At 52.5% G+C, this 16,360-nt stretch overlaps 2 protein-coding genes across 2 annotated transcripts; one reads left to right on the plus strand and one right to left on the minus strand.

The window, feature by feature from the left end:
* Nucleotides 1–429: 429 nt before the first annotated feature.
* Nucleotides 430–6,706, plus strand: STEHIDRAFT_158855 (uncharacterized protein; the record flags this gene model as incomplete). Its single annotated transcript, XM_007306186.1, has 10 exons — nucleotides 430–540; nucleotides 603–721; nucleotides 1,222–1,235; nucleotides 1,308–1,406; nucleotides 2,815–2,993; nucleotides 3,061–3,269; nucleotides 3,335–3,480; nucleotides 3,821–5,176; nucleotides 5,234–5,416; nucleotides 5,475–6,706. The coding sequence occupies 10 exons, from the start codon at nucleotides 430–432 to the stop codon at nucleotides 6,704–6,706; spliced, it is 3,648 nt and encodes a 1,215-aa protein (XP_007306248.1).
* An 8,247-nt stretch (nucleotides 6,707–14,953) lies between these two features.
* Nucleotides 14,954–15,166, minus strand: STEHIDRAFT_33492 (uncharacterized protein; the record flags this gene model as incomplete). Its single annotated transcript, XM_007305661.1, has 1 exon — nucleotides 14,954–15,166. A coding segment is annotated over one exon (213 nt), but the record flags the coding sequence as incomplete, so codon positions are not given.
* Between the last annotated feature and the right edge of the window lie 1,194 nt (nucleotides 15,167–16,360).

Genomic DNA, 16,360 nt, shown 5'->3' on the forward strand with positions numbered 1-16,360 from the left:
AACAGACACACCATGGTATATGTGCCTCGATATCTGCAAATCAAAGCGTGTATGAAGCATGGCTGGATCATCTGAACCCGTCAACGATTGTGATTAGCCAATGCGTACAGAGAAAGGGCATGAAGTACTCACCGTTGCTCTCGCTGGACGTAAGAAAAAAAAACATGGATCAGTCGACGATCAACATCGTGATGCAGAAACCGAATACGAACTCACAAGAAAATATTATAGGTGCCTGTGCAGTGGCCGCATGTGAACGGGCAGGATCACACCTGGAAACCAACAGGAAAAAATCAGCAAAGATAACAGCATCGTGGAGATAAAAGTGAAAACATGCCTATGACTGAGAGCCCGTGAGAAGCCGGAATCACCTGCGGAATAAATAAACGTCGAGCAAGATGAGAATGGAGGAGGGCACAGAGCAGGACCATGAACACGGACCCTCGAGTCAGTGTTGAGCCCTTGAGCCCTGTCGACGTCGAAGAGGTCGCCAAAGTACCAGAGCAAGCTGTACAGGGCATGCCACGAGTACCAGGACCCGTGAGTACCTGCAATGGATACTCGTAAGGCACACCATCGGGTACCTGTATCCGTGGATACAGATACTCGTTCCCACGGGTGTGCGCACGGATACAGGTCTGATGCCGGGGCTCACAGGTACTCGTGGGAGAGTACCTGCCATATTTGTCATTTCCAGGCCGGAGCTTGCCGGAGGCCAGATGTTTGTCCAGCGACTCCGATCTCTCCTCGCTCTCCTCCTCACTCTCTCCCACTTCCCCGAGCGTACATCACTGTGTGATGGAATTGACACGTCGTGTCTCCATTAATGGTGGTGCCGCTCATCCTGTGTACTTGTTTCTATAAGGATCTTGTGGGTCTTTGAGTGAATGAGTTTGGAGTCCCACCCCCTTGCCATCGTAAAATCGCTCGTTCTCGCTCAATAACGCGTACGTTTCTGATGTAGTACCATCAATCGACGCGTCTTGATCCCCTGCATTGGGCCCTGTATTTTGTTTCTTGAGAAACAGCCCACTTGTCGTTGAGAATGGCGGTGTTGACCCCGGTGAGTGCCCACTACCCCCTCAAACCGTAAATTTGTCCGTTCTCGCTCAAATCACGCGTTGTTTTGGAAGTAATGACACCAATCGACGCGTCATGAGCTCCTTCATCGGGCCCTGCATTTAGTTTGACGAGGAACGGCCCGCTCATCGTTGAGAACAGCGGTGTTGACCTCGGTGAGTGCCCATTACCCCTCCAACTGTAAGAATGCTCGTTCTCACTCAGTTTGGCGCGCGTTTTCGATGTAGCTGGATCGATCGACGCATATGGATGTCCTGCATCGCCCCTGGTACTTCGTTTGACGAGAAACAATCCGCCTGTCATCGAGAACGGCGGTGTTGACCCTGGTGAGTCCCCATTACCCTTCCAACCGTAAAAATGTTTGTTCTCGCTCAAATGGGCGCGCGTTTTCGATATAGTTGGATCGATCGACGCGTCTTGAGCTCCTGCATCGGGCCATATATTTTGTTTGACGAGAAACGGCCCACTCGTCACCGAGAACGGCGGTGTTGACCCTGGTGAGTCCCCATTACCACTCCAACCGTAAAATTTCTCGTTCTCACTCAGTTTGGCGCGCGTTTCCGATGTTGTGGGGTCAATCGACGCGTTTGGATGTCTCTCATCGCCCCCTGTCCTTGGTTTGATACGATTCAGCCCCCCCGTCGTCGAGAACGACGGTATTGACCTGGTGAGTACCCCCTGCTTCCCTCTACAGTAATTTTGTTCGTTCTCACTCAATTCCGCGTACGTCTACGTCGTTGCGGGGTCAATCGACGCGGATTATTGTCCCGCATCGTCCCCTGCCCTTGGTTTGATGCAATTTGGCCCGCCCGTCATCGAGAACGACGGTATTGACCTGGTGAGTACCCCTATACCCCCTTCCCCAGCTCATATTTACCACAGTACCCACGGGTACCCCTCAGGTACCTTCAAAATACCCGTAGATTATCTCTATCCATGAGTACCCGCCCATTGGCAAGTACCTGTATCCGTGGATATGGATACCCGTTCCCACGGATGCCACCCCGGATACAGGTGTGGCCTCTGTTCCCACGGATACAGGTACTCGCACGGATATAATCGTGGCATGCCCTGAAGCTGTATGGCATCCCAGGGAACACGACGTGTCACCCCCGGGCATGCTTCCACGAGCTTTGGGCCATGTTGACGAGAGCGAGGGAGAGACGATCCAGACGAGGGCGGTGTGATAGACGAGTGAGGCGGGCGTGTGAAGGAGAGAGGGAGAGAGACGAAACGAGACACGCGAATACTCGCGGATGGCAAATGCCGGAGTTCGCTCTCACGCACAGGCCAGTGAGCGTTGCGGCTCCCACGCGTCTTTCGCCCCTCCGCCGCTGTTCTCTCTGTCTCCTCCGTTGCCGCCTGCTCCTCCTCCACCCTCTCTGCGTCTTCGCCTGCCCTCTCCACCCCCCTTACCTTGTCTCCACCCGCCCTCTCCGCCCTCAATCCCTTCCGCGCCCACCCTCTGAACGCGTTAACGCGTCTACACGGACCCTCTCCGCGTTAACGTGTCTCCGCCCGCCCTCTCTACCCCCTCAACTTGTCTCCGCCCGCCCTCTCCTCCTTCAATCCCTTCCGCGCCCGCCCTTTCCACCCTCTCCGCGTTAACGTCAACGCGTACCCTCTCAACGTGTTAACACGTTAACGCGCGCCCTCTCCGCGAATACGCGTACTCGCGTATCCGCGCTCCCTCTCCGCGTGCCCTCTCTCCCTCTCCGCACGCCCCCTCCCCAGCCTCAATCCCCTCCGCACCCGCCATCTCCACCCCCAACGCGTTAACGGGCGCCCTCTCCGCGCATCCGCCCTCTCCGCGCACCCTCTCCGCGTATACGCGTATCCGCCCTCTTCGCGTATACGCGTATCTGCGCGCCCTCCCTCTCTGCTTATACGCATTTCTGCGTATCCGCGTATCGGTGCGTTTTTTTCTACCCGCCCTTTCTGCGTATACGCGTTTCTGAGTATATGCGTTTCCTTGTTTAGCGCGCCCTCTCCACCCGCCCTCTCCGCGTATACGCATCCTCTGCGTATCCACGCGCCGTCTCCGCGTCTCCATCCACCTCCTCCACCTCAATTCGTCTCCGCTCGCTTCCTTTACCACCCTTATCGCGTCTCTGCACGCCTCCGCCCGCAACGCGCTCACGCACGCCCCCTCAAGACCCTCAGGCCCCTTTCTGGACGGAGCCCACAGAGTTCGAGCATCAGAATAATGTGTCGCGTCTCCGTTGTCGGCTCTGAGGCCCATTCTGGTTCTTAGGCAGCACCCTCGAACCCCTGGGCGGGCCTTGGATATCACCCCCACCTGCGGACGAATTCCGCTCGCTTTCGAAACGCCTCCCTCGGCTTTCGATACGCTGCATTCAGAGGCTAGTTGCAGCGGTAACTTTTTTTTGATCTTTTTTGGTGCGTTTCTTTACTTTGATTTACTTTGATGTTCATGCTAACACTGACCATCTTTTCTATCTCGTTGTGTCTGTTCCGGTCTCCGTGCGTCATCACTAGGAGTGCAACGTGCTCATCGCGTACAGCAACCTTACACCCTTGGCTTGTCTCAAATTTACTGGTGCGTGCGTTCATATTTCGGGCTACATACACTCACTGATGTACACCGTCATTTGTTTATGACACGCTAGTCGTCTGAAATCATGTCAAACGTACCCTCAAGCCCGTTCCCTTCGCTCTATGACTGCAAGTTTTTTTTCTTCCTTTCTCTCATGGACTTGAGCCTAATTCGATCGCTTAGCCAATAATTGGGCCGTATGGTCCCGTGCAATCACGAAAGTAGACCCCACTTCGTCCAGCGAGGTCAAGACTTTGCATCGGCTCTCGCAGAAGAAGCTCAAGCCCGAACTTTTCGTCTACTTCAAGCGTGCTTCGCCAACCAGTCCTCTCACTCCATGTCATCCCGGCGAGGAGGTGGAACTGAAGAAGCGCCACCACACTGCCGTCAATGAACCTCATATTGGCCAGGCTACCATATGCTTGTGGCAATCACTTTCGAAGCGTGAAGCACAGGCAAAGAAGCAGAGCAAGGCAAAGAAGTTGAGGGCTGAGGGTGTCGCGGAGAAGGACTTCGAGCTTGCCATGGTTGAGAGTGACGACGAAATGGAAGATTGGGAGTTCTATGGCGAGGAAGCACCGGAGGAGTCGATGTTCGTTGCATCGAAGGAACCAACTCCCCCCCAGCCTTTCATTGTCCCTCCCGACGCCACTCCCATCCACCTTCGCTATCCCGCTTCCCCTCCATCCAATATTACCGGCCGTATTCCACTCACAACGGAGGTTCGCTACTCCGGTTATGTCTACGCGGACCAGGAAACCAACATTCTCAGTGTCAATACGAGTTACGCAGCCTCCCTACCCTCTCGCGAGAATTCTACAGTTTACGATGATGGGTATTGGGGGCGTAAGGAGCCCAGTCTCTATCCACAGCGGTTCGACCCTCATGCTCCCTGGCTCCTCTATATTCCCATCTCTCACGCCGAACTCCGTCGACCACTTCTTCGCCAGCATCGACATTCCCTATGGACCGAAGGCCTGCGTATAAACTCACCCGACCTCCCTTCCTCACTCCCTTCTCAGAAGACCCGGACATGGCTGATGTCTCCCCATGAGAGCATCATGAAGGTACTCCACGAGAAACGCAACTCAATGAGAGCGTCCATCGAAAAGTTCCTCCCTAACATCCTCATGTGCCACAACCTCCTAAATCGAGATGTCTTGGACACCAATCTCCCTCGCTTTATCCTGGATCGCGAATTTCAGTTTTTCCATCGCCTTGTCAGGGGTGTTTATGGATGGGAGCAGTTTGTGTTGGTGATGCGAGCACATGAACGTACCATGGTCGAGATGAACACTTTCCTCTACTGGGCACAGGATGTCCAGTCATATCCCCACCCTCTCACCGACCATCGTCAGCGCTCTCTCCGTGGGTCGATATTCTCGACCAAGGATAGCGATATCTTTCTCGCCTTCGCCCACATGACTGCACCGGTGTATCTTGCCTGCTCCGAAATCCCTCGCTCAAATCCGCCACTCTCAAAACTATCCTTCTCGCCATGGCGGAATAAGGTTGGCATTGAGAGTCTTGCTTCTCATGGTATGTCTTCTATTTTATCTCCTCTTTCCGTTCTCGCTAATATTATTGCTATTCTAGATGATTGGCAGAAGCTCGACAGGATATTCTATCCACCCCGTCTTGCACATGGTCTGGCCTTTGAGCGTGAGGCCCGAGGTGTCACCGTTCGCACCGATCCGGCAGCGCCAACACCCCAGCTTGCCAATCGTCTCCGAAATATTCAGCGAATGGAGACCAATCTTCAAGATCGGAAGATTCGTGGTAAGTTTCACTCCATGACCGCTGTTTGCTTCATCGCTGACTTATTGATTACAATCAGCCACCAATAGGGCAAAAAAGCCTTCGAAGGACAACACCATCATGCAGCTTCTCAATCAACCGGCAGATCACAAGGCATTCAACTCAAGTCTTGCATCTTTAGCGAAAAAGCCGCCGTTGCCCGATTGGTTCCCAAAGCCTCATCCCACTCATGCAGAGCTCGAGATCTATGTCTCGAAGAAGAACTTGAAGGACAAGAAGACCTCGCAAACCTATTGGTTCCCACCGTACGAGATTTTCCTCACAGGCGACAATCCGGAGACCGCTAAGACACGCTGGAAGTTTCTTCTCATGTTCCGCCCTCATATCTTCGACCGCCACCTCCTCTCTCTCCATGATCCTGCAGTTCGCCCGCTCACCAAGAGACAGTGGCGAAACATCTCTTCTGGAGCAGAGTTTCGGAGCAGGTGGCCCCAGGGAGAGTCCTTTCCTCCCTTCGATCCGAGTCGCTACTGGCGTGCAGGGCTTGACGAAATGTTTGGTACAGTGGCTACAGCACGTGCCAAGGAGGGTGTTTGCTCGTTGGAGGACTTTGAGTCCGAAATCGCCCCAAGTCTCCTCAGCTGTGGATGTGATGTCAGCGCGATTGACTGGGAGACCGATACAGAGCTGAAGACCCTCCTCGCAATCACTTCTGCTGAGATGGCCCTTTTACACGAGTTTGCGCTCATCGACCCCATCCTGACTCAGGACCTTGGCGAACCTCACCATCACACCAATCTCCCTCTTCTCGGTGACCTGCCTGACCATCTCACCTCCAACCCGACTTTCCAGAAGAGGATGTGCTTGGCCTGGCTGTGTGTCTTTTACGAGGATTACCGTGCACCTCGTGGATGGGAGCGTGAATCTTTTGACGAGCGGTTGGATTGGGTCTGGTATCTGTCTCAGTACCTGGAGCCACTGTGGCGGAAGCATGAAGACTTGAAGGGGGAGAAGATGTATGTTCTCACGGTGGACCAGGTAACACCAGAGATTGTGGAGTCCCTCGAAGAAGAGGATGATGCTGTTGCGCTGAAGAAGATTGAGACAGCTCTGCTCGTATTTTGGTCCACTGCCCTTCAGCGCGACTTCGGTATCCTTCACACCCCTTTCTACCCTTCCCTTCGTAAAAATGCAGAGGATCTTCGGTGGCTCATCGGTGAATGGGCCCTTTTCGCCAGTTTGGACTTTTTCTATTTTTTCTATTGGACAATCTTTCATATCATGCATCTTGCCTTTTCGAACTCTGTATGATATATGTGTCTTTGTCGTCTTGTTGTGGTGTGTTGTTGTCAAGTATGGTCAGTCGTAGTTCTGTTTTGTTTTGTTACCTTTTCGTGAATGGCCTTTGAGTGCTTGGACGGCAAGTCCACGCTTTCTCTCTATCTGTTGCTGGTGAGTTCATTTCATTTTTCTATTCAATAGTTTCTTACTTATTTCTTCTTGTAGCATCATTAGCGTCCTTTTATATATTAAATCTCCCAATTATATATTTCTTGCTCACCCTGGGATCCCTCCAGCCACTCGGGCAACTACTACCTCAACTTCTCAATAAGAAACCCGCGGGTATATTCGTGAGTACCTGTGTGTACCTGCGGCCATGGCTGACCCGTAAGTACCTGTGCTTGTGCGGGTACCTGTATCCGCGAGTACAAGTATCCATTCCCACGGGTGCCACACCGGATACAGGTGTGGACTCCGAAGGAACGAGTACCTGTTCCCACGGATACAGGTACTCGTACGGATATAATCGTGGCATGCCCTGGACCAGCTAGAGGGGCATCGTGATAGGCTTTCAGCAGGTCCTCCCGCAACTCCTTTTCTCGGGGAACATATAACCGTCCTTTCCAGGCAACCACCCCGTCCTGTTCTTCCCAGCCTTTGTCCCTGCGGGCCAGAGCCTCGGTGACCACTCGGTCTCGAGCAGCACGGTATTTGCGAATGTGATCGTAGAACACGGCTGACGATGGGGTGGGAAGGAGAGAACCAGGGATAGCTCGCACTTGGAAATGTTCGGCCGGAAGGAGGACAACATCCTTGTTATCTTCTTTCCCTTGATCGAGGTCTGGGCGGTGAGTGATGGCGTCTGGTTTACCCATGGAGGAGCCGGGCTTGTGGTGGAGGGAGAAGTTGTAGTCTTGTAGCTCCGAATACCAACGAGCTTGCCGGTGGTTCAGCTTCTGGGGTTCGCAGAAATACGCCAGGTTTTGATGATCAGACCAGATTTCTATGGGGTGTTCCGTCCCGAGGAGGTATTGGCGCCACTCTTCTAGGCATATGATCATGGCCATGAGTTCCTTGTCGTAGATCTCGTAGTTCCGCTCGGTCTCGTTCAGGGCCTTGAAAAAATAGGCAAGGGGGTGCCATTTCTCATCCTGGAACTGGGATAGAACGGCTCCGAGTGCGAAGTTGGAGGCATCACATTCGACGCGCAGAGGGAGTAGGTCTCAATAAGTGGCCAGGACAGGGGCGGAACAGAGAGTGTCTTTGAGCGTCTGGAAGGCGTTCTTCTGTTCTGGTCCCCACACGAATGGCTCTTGTCCGGTGAGGGAAGTGAGGGGTCGAGCGATCTTGGAGAAGTCCTTAATAAAGCGGCGATAAAAGTTGCAGAATCCCAGGAATTGTTGGACCTCTTTCTTGGATTTCAGCTGAGGCCATTCGGAAACCGCCTCAGTCTTCTTGGGGTCCATGCAAATTTGTCCTTCTGAGATGATCATACCAAGGAACGGGATTTTGGGCTTGCAGAACTCGCACTTGGCTACCTTGAGGGAGAGCTTGTGCCTTGCTAGCCGCGCAAGGACTTCGCGGACTCGAGACCAGTGTTCTTCCTCGGTGTCGGCGAAGATGAGGATGTCATCCATGTAGACAATAATCTTGTTGTCTTCGATAAGATCCTTGAAGATGTCATTCATCATCTGCTGGAACGTGGCGGGGGCATTGCACATCCCGAAGAACATGACGAGGGGCTCGAAGAGGCCTTGGTTGGTGAGAAACACCGCTTTCCACTCGTCTCCGTCCTTGATCCGAATATTGGTGAATCCCCAATGGATGTCGACCTTAGAGAAATAGCGGGCTCCCTTGAGTTTATCGAGGAGCTCCGAGATAAGGGGCAAGGGGTAGCGGTTCTTGATCGTCATTTCGTTGAGTTTTCGATAGTCCTGGATGGGTCGAAGAGATCCATCTGCCTTCTTGATGAAGAAGAAAGGGGAAGACATTGGAGACTTGGATGGTCGAATTTGCCCATTGCGGAGATTCTCGGTGATGAAGTCATCCAGGTCCTTCTGCTGCGACTTAGGGACCGGGTAAAGCTTGGCCTTTACAGGCTTGAACTCCGGAGTGAGGTCGATGGCGTGGTCCCAAGGTCGCCAATCAGGGAGTCTTTCGTTATGACCGGGTTCACCGAAGACGGACCAGAAGTCGCGGACTTGGGGAGGTAGAGTTGCCTTGAGGTCTTTGGCGAACTGAGCATGTTCGGCTGAAGACGTCCTCTGTTGAGAGAGGGCACGGGTGTAGCTGTCCCAGCTGAAGGCATAGAGTCGGTCCCCTTCCTCGAGATCCTCATCGAGATCTTTGAGGTTCGGCTTTCTGGGCTGGATGGGCGGAGGGGTAGTTTCTGGTTCGACGTCAGTGTCCTCAGGGTCCTGGGTGCGAGGAACGTAGTGGCAAGACCGTGGACAGCGGGAGAAGCAGAGTTGGCCTGTGGACCAGTCAAGTTCCAGGTTGTGGAACTTGAGCCAGTCATGTCCGAGGTAGAGAGAGTGAGTGCCTAGGTTGGTTATGCCGAACATGATTTTCTCGGTATGGTCTCCAATCGACAGGTGGAGATAGCAGGCCCGGGTGATGGCGCCTGCCTTGTTCAGTGTGTTGTCGGCGTTGTAGGAGGGAACTGGCGCGATAGGGAAGGTAGGGATAGCTTCTCGAGCAACGAAGGCAGTGTCAATGACTGATCTGGTACAGCCTGAGTCGAGGAGGGCGGTAGTAGGGATAGTTCGTCCGTCTGGGATGGAGAGTCGAAGGGGCACATCGACTTGATTGGCTCCTTGTCCACGGATGACTCGGCGTAGGATTTGACTTCTAAAGGTTCGCCATTTCTTGGGAGGTCCTTCGACTGACGGGGCAGCTCTGACAGGCGGGTTAAGGGAGTGTGGGGGGAAAACAGGTATATTTGGTAAGGTGGGAGTTGAATCCCTTGGGTTGTCCCTGGATAAATTGTCTGGCGGGGTTGGGCCCGTATTGGTAGGGCTAGTAGAACTGGAACAAGACGAGATAGAGGAGAAGATGGAAGAGTAAACGGAGTCCACGGAATCACTATCGGAATCTGCATCTGAGTTTTCGTCTAGGTCTGTTTCTGAGAGGGGGTCGAGAGAAGAGTCAAAAGTATGGAGGGATCTGGAGTACTGGGTAACAAGGGGATCTGAAAAATGCACACGCTCCTTTTGTTTATCGTACAGCGAACATCGAGTTCGAGGAGATCTGAAACTAGACGTAAGAGGGAGGGATGTTTTTGGGTTTTGTACGTTTCCTGAAAAAGAGATAGAACGCAGATGAGAAAGTCCGAGGGACGAAAGGGCTGCCGTCACTTTCGTCCGGATGAGAAATCCAAACTAGCTGAGTCTAAGAGTTCGGCGCGATCTTCCTCCGGCAACTCCACAATCACCGCCCGAACTTGGCCAAGGTACTTGGTACGCTCAGGGCACTTGTGGTCCTTGCTCCACTCCTTCTTGCACCACACACAGATGCCTTTCTTCAGGGCGTCCTGGAAGACGGCGTCGGATATGCGGGGCCGGGAGGGGGAGGGGGAACGGGAGCGGGGAGCGACTGTGACGGATTGAGGCTGGAAGGGGGTGGGAGAGCGGTAGGGCGTAGGGGACGGGGTGCGGGGCGCGGGGAGCGGGAGATGGAGAGGGAGAGCGGTGGGCCGGGTATGATGGAGTTGGGGCAAAGGGGGCTCTATGAGTCGTGGCCAGGCGGTGGGTTTGGTCGCGGAGGTCCCACTTGGTAGCCAGCTCGATCCATTCGTCGACGGTCGTAGGGAGGACCTGTTCAAGATAGACCTTCTCAGAAATAGCAGAGCTAACGTTGCGTTCAAGGTAGTGGATGGCGAGGCTGTTATAGATTGGGGTTGGCTCGCATATAGGATAGGGCCGAGGAGAAGAAGATGTCGAAGTCTTTGCCGTCGAAGAGTGGGGGCTTAGGAACGTGCTTGTTTTCCTTGGGGGCATCACCAGGATCGGGGTCTTGGAAGGTTCGATGGGTGTAGGCATCCGAAGACGGTGGAGACGGACTGCCGCTGTCACGACCGGGCGATACGGGAGTGGAAATACCCCACGGCTCAAGACGAAAACAATCGGAAAAGCGGCGGAAAAAGGTAGTGGAGGGATGAGTATATTAGAAAGCCCAGGAATAGACGATCTACAAAACTGGGGAAATACATGTGAGTGCTACATAGTATTTATACAAATCCCAGAATGCTTCAATTGTAAGTAGAACGAAAAGTATGACAAAATAATCAGAGGGGAAACAAAGAGGAAAGACAAATAATCGTGCACTAAGTTGGTGCACTAGAAAGGACACTGAGCGACACAAGCCACATGTCTGTAGCATGTAAACGAAGGAGTCCAAGGTAGGAAGAGAAGATAAGACGAATAAACGAGGCTAAGAGAAAGGAAAAACGATCTGGAGGACAATGGGTACGAGCTCTGCGAGCATAAACGATTATCCTAGAGTAGTCAGGCACGAATAAAAGACGGAGACATCGTAGAATAATAGTATGAACCAGTAGGAACTTCTCTATATCAAAACGTCGGCGATTAAGTGGGAACTGGTCGAGCTACACGAGGGGGAACACTATCTGATGGCCCTGAGCGAGGTTGAGACCGAGATCGTGCTGTAGTATATTCCACAGTAGACCAATCGCCGAGATTGTTGGATCAATAGACAGCTAGAGTTTGAGAGAGTCCTCTAGAATTTTGTTCGAAGAGAAACCCCCCAGCGTTGCATCCTGTAGCCTCGTCCGAAGGGGTGTGGAAACCCTAGCGTGTCGGAGTCTGAAACGTTCCACAGGAACCGGAAGCTCGCACCGAGCTTCCGTAGCTGCGATCACTCCTCGCGCATGGCTTGAATAAAATCGTAAAACCCTTAGATAAATTGGGGAAGACTCCTTGGCATGTTGTGGTCCATGCAGGTACTCAGTCCGTTGTGTGTTGATAGGAGAAATGTCACGGTAGACAATTTACGATGGTCGAGACTTAAGAAACGAGGCTCGACGCGCGAGTGCGGGACTTGCCGGCCTGGTTTCCTTATGTGGCTTGTGGGGGTTTGACGAGGCTCAAATGGTTGAAATAAAATGGTAGAAATGTGGATAAAAATGTGGAGGACTCGTGGAAACCGTGGCGTCGTTCGTGGGTGGCGTGCGGGGGCGAATAATACAGAAAATGGATTAAAAACAGGTCATATACGTAGGGTACAGGTGGCGGTTATGACAGCCGCCAGGAGGTCTTTGAGGAGGCCTCGAGTTTCCTCTTCCACGGCTGCGACTAGTATGGCATCTGCCATTACCTCCGCCTCCTCCTCCGTCTGGGCTGTCATTTCGAGGAGGGGGGTCACGCGGAGGCGGGGGGTTGGGATTCCTTCCTTGGTCCATTCCGGGAGGATTTGGTGGAGGAGGAGGTGGCGGTGGGTTGGGTGGAGGTGACGGAGAAGGTGAGGATTGAGGGGTACGGTTGAGGACGATGGAATTTCCTCGGAAGTAGAACCACTCGTTAGTTGCATTTTGATGGTAGATGGGGAAGTCAACTTGGGTGCGTTGGTGGGTGTCAGGGTGTCTCGGGGTAACGACACAACCTTGGAGGGCGCTAAAGTATGCGTAACGGGGGAGTTCTACTCCAACGTATCCGGTTGGCCAGTAGGTAGGGTTTGGGTCAACTAGATTGGCTGGACTGTCTCGATAGGAGAAGGAAGCAAAGTCTTGGTCTGGGACAACCTCGTAGAGGGGGGGTTCCTTTTGATCGCGGGCAAGAGTGGGTAGGAATCCTCCCTTCTCGAACTTGGTGTAATACTTGTTTCGGCTCCCGGTGACGTACCAGGGGAGTTTGACTGGGGCGGAGGTTTCGGATGGAGGAGCCACGATTACTGAAGGAAGAAGTGGAGGATGGTAAGGGAGACGTTGACCAGGGAGAGGTACGAGACGGCGAAGAGTGCGTAGAAGAAGGTGGCGGAGTGACGAGAGATGCGGGTTAGGGCGAGGAGGATAAGGACGTTAGCAACACTGGTGGTGACTCGGAGGCGAAGGAGAACGTGTTTGTTTGCGGAGAGTCCAAGGGCGATAGTGATGGTGATTGAGAGTAGGATGGTGGGCGGGAGTGCTTCACTGAGCGCTACCGTTGGAAGGAGGGCTGTTGGTGAATCTTCGTCCTCGTTCGTGGGATAGTCTGGATTCCACCGGGTGGTGTTGCTCGTTAAACTCCCACTCAGGATCGTCTCTTGCATTGGCTCTGCGGTCCTGCCTGTGGAGGAGAGTGTTGGTGTTGTGATACCTGTATCCGGGGACGACACGGTATCTCTCCGGCGAGTTCTGGTGTATGAGGAGGTGGACTAAGTATGTGACGGTACATGTTTCTCAGCATTTCTTTCCTCCCACCCGTGTTGAGGCATTCTTGTGCGGTGTAGGCCCATCCAAATGCTGCTCCCTTCCGCAACAAAGGATGGGTTCACTGGGATATTGTATCACAGATCATACCAACCCGTGTCAAGGCCAAGTTCGCGTTCTCAGCATCTCAATCCCACCCCATTGATCCAACTCAGCCTGGTGCTGCCATTCCCACCATCACTCCCGCTGTTGCCACTCCTCCCATTGCTCCCATTCCTGCCGCACGTCACTCGACAGCCTGCCGTCCCACTGCACCTCCTCCTAATGCCAATCACATCATTCATCTGGATGGTGACAGCAGCGGTGAAGACTTTCCCACCAATGTTGCCACTGCCACCACTCGTCCACTGCCTCCACCACCTTGACCACCACCACCCCCAACTCCAGAGCCCCGTGTCCGTGATACCGCTACCTCACGCTCTATCGATCGCATCGGTGTCGACATTCGGGAGTTACTACGTTCAGAGGGGTCTGGTGATGGGAAGCAGGGTGAATCGAGCAGTAGTGGAAAGCGGAGAGAGTCAAGTGGAAAGGATGATGATCGCTCAAATGGTGTGGAGGTATTGCATCCATCGCCAAAGCGGAGGAAGATTGCTTCATCTTTGGTGCAGATGATGATATGGCTGATCTTGTTGAGATGTTTGAGACTAATACTGCGGCTGCTGATATGTATTCTACTATTGAGGCTCCTGGACTCCGGCTTAAGTATGTTCGTAAACTTCTTGCTCGCCACCGTATTACCATGCAACCTCTACCTCCTACGTTAGACTAATGCTGTCCGTCTACCTCTTTAACCTCTTTCTTAATGGTTTACCATCTACTACGCTACTTAATCTGGCTGCTCTAGTCCAATATTGTCTGACCTCTCCCTCTCAACAACGCTACATATGCATCCCACATATCCTGAGCAATTACATCTCGACGGTCATCCGCTACTCTCCTCTCTGCCCGTCCCGCAGGTCCTTCTCCCAACACACCAAACTGCAACGGCTGTGGATCGGCTTGAACATCACAGAAGTCGTCGATTTCAGTGGGATCGTGGACACGAATGAAGTTATGAAGAGCACATAGGGCAGGAGGGACTCTTGCTTGAAGTTCCATAGAATACTCACAACCATTTCGGAGGATGGAGAATCGTTGCTTGAGAATGCCAAATATATGTTCGACCGCATTTCGGAGAGAGGAGTGGCGTAAATTAAATAGTTCTTCCTTGGTTCTCGGTCTAAGAAAAATCTTACTCAGTATGATGCAAATTAAATGAGAGGACAACATACTTAGCACCAGCACGTCCCCACTCTGCGAGATGATATCGGATTCCACGGTATGGAACAAGCACTGAGTCACATATACCAAATCCTGCATCACCCAGGTAGAATCGTCCCTCTGGGACACGAAAGTCTACCTGCCGAGCAAAGTTATAGATCCATGCATCTGCTGCTGCTCCCTCCACACCACTGAGCACATACGTGAACATCAGGTCGAAATCACAACATGCAAGAACATTCTGTGTGACCCCTCCCTTCCGGTTCCGTAAGCTCTGCACATCCTCTGCTGATGCTGTTGCATCAATATGTGTTCCATCCATTGCTCCAAGTGCTCTCTCGAAGAAAGGATAGAAGCGAGGGTCGTCATATATACGGCGTGGAACAGGTTCATCTGTAGAGGAAAGATGGACATAGGTCGGGTAGAATGGCAGGGAAGAGAATATGATCAACATCTTCTGGAAGTACCTGCGGCATGAATCTGTTAGAATAGTTCTATAGTAACAATGATAGTACTTACTTGGCGATGGTCTCATTGGACCGCTGAAAACGTTCACCAACATGTCGAACAGAGAGACCTGTACGGCAAGTATACAGAAAGATGCCGAGTTGCTCTTCAAGGGAACAGTGACGGGAGTCACCATAGCCAAGTAATCGAAGTTCTTGCAAGAGTATGTGGAAGGTGTGGTATTTGAAACCGAGCTCGGAATGTATCCGGTCAGGTTGACCTCGCAACAGCTCGAGCATCCATCCCTCTCCAGAGAGGATTGAGGTGTGATACGGTGTAGTTTCTGCAGCAGAAGCAAGTGCTATGACAAGAAGTACAAGAAGAGCAACAGCAGCGCGCCGTGCATCACTGAGAGGCATCCTGACTTGAAGGAAGAGCGTGTCGAGGTCAAGCGACAAGCGGCAAAACAACGATGTCATAGTCGGACAGAGCGTGACTCACAGACGCGCCACGACTTCCCTTTTTGGGTCTCACAATCTTATCTCTCGGGCGATCTCCTCCTTCCCGATTGGGCCGAAATGCCAGGTCGCGCGAAACCTGGAATGAACCTGGCATGGCAGCCGAACGGGCCCTCATGCTCCTTCAATGGGGTTTTTTTTCCTTTTTTTTCCCCCCAATGTTCTCAGGGCGATGAAGATGTGCAAGAATACGAAGAGCCCCCCTCTCTCCTTCGAGGGCGAAGACTGATCCGACACCGATCTCCCCTCGATGATTCCGAGGAGGAAGAGGAGGAAGATGTTTGTCTCCTTCCTCCCTTTCTTTTGTCGTGCAGTAATTCATTCATGTTGCTTTTTTATATTTCTAAACTCCCATCCTGCCCTTTCCTCCGGTGATAGAATCTGCAGATCAACACTTTTCCGTCGCTGAAGAGGAGGAGTTAAGCCAATAATATCATCCTTGTTGTCCTCCAATCCCATATATCCAGAGATTGAAGAGGAGGTTTGTGCAGTTCCACTGCTCTCATTTATCTTTTGTGTTCGAATGTTCATGGTCTTTCCCATCCAGAATGAAGAGAGAGACTCAATCGGACAGTCCACGTGTAACACTCTATATAAGTCTAGGATTATTTTTCTATCTTTTCTTCTTGGTTTCTTGTCGAGGGCCACACGATCGGAGTAAGTGAACGCTCGTGTGGCGCCTCGGGCCACACTACACCCTCAGGCCGCTGTCCCGGGTCTACTCAGATATATAGTTGTAGAAGTTAGGTTCGAACTCCGTTTCCTATGTATATATTCACGAGGCCACCGCATGGTGGCGGATCATCATCAATACTATCTTCTTGCTTTTTCTTGCTTTTTCTCTCGAATATTTGCTTCGTGAGTTCGCGCTCGAGACTACTCGCGCGACCTCTCTCGGCAACTCGCGCTTGGCGCTCACGTTCGGGTCGGATATCGAATACATCCGGACCCACATCTTTCCACGTGTTCGGACGCGAAAGCGTCTTACACGTTGCTTTGGGCTTTCGCTCACTCGTCGTACGCTCACCCCCT

Source organism: Stereum hirsutum, assembly GCF_000264905.1.
Source record: "Stereum hirsutum FP-91666 SS1 unplaced genomic scaffold STEHIscaffold_10, whole genome shotgun sequence".
In the NCBI taxonomy this organism is placed as follows: Eukaryota; Fungi; Basidiomycota; class Agaricomycetes; order Russulales; family Stereaceae; genus Stereum; species Stereum hirsutum.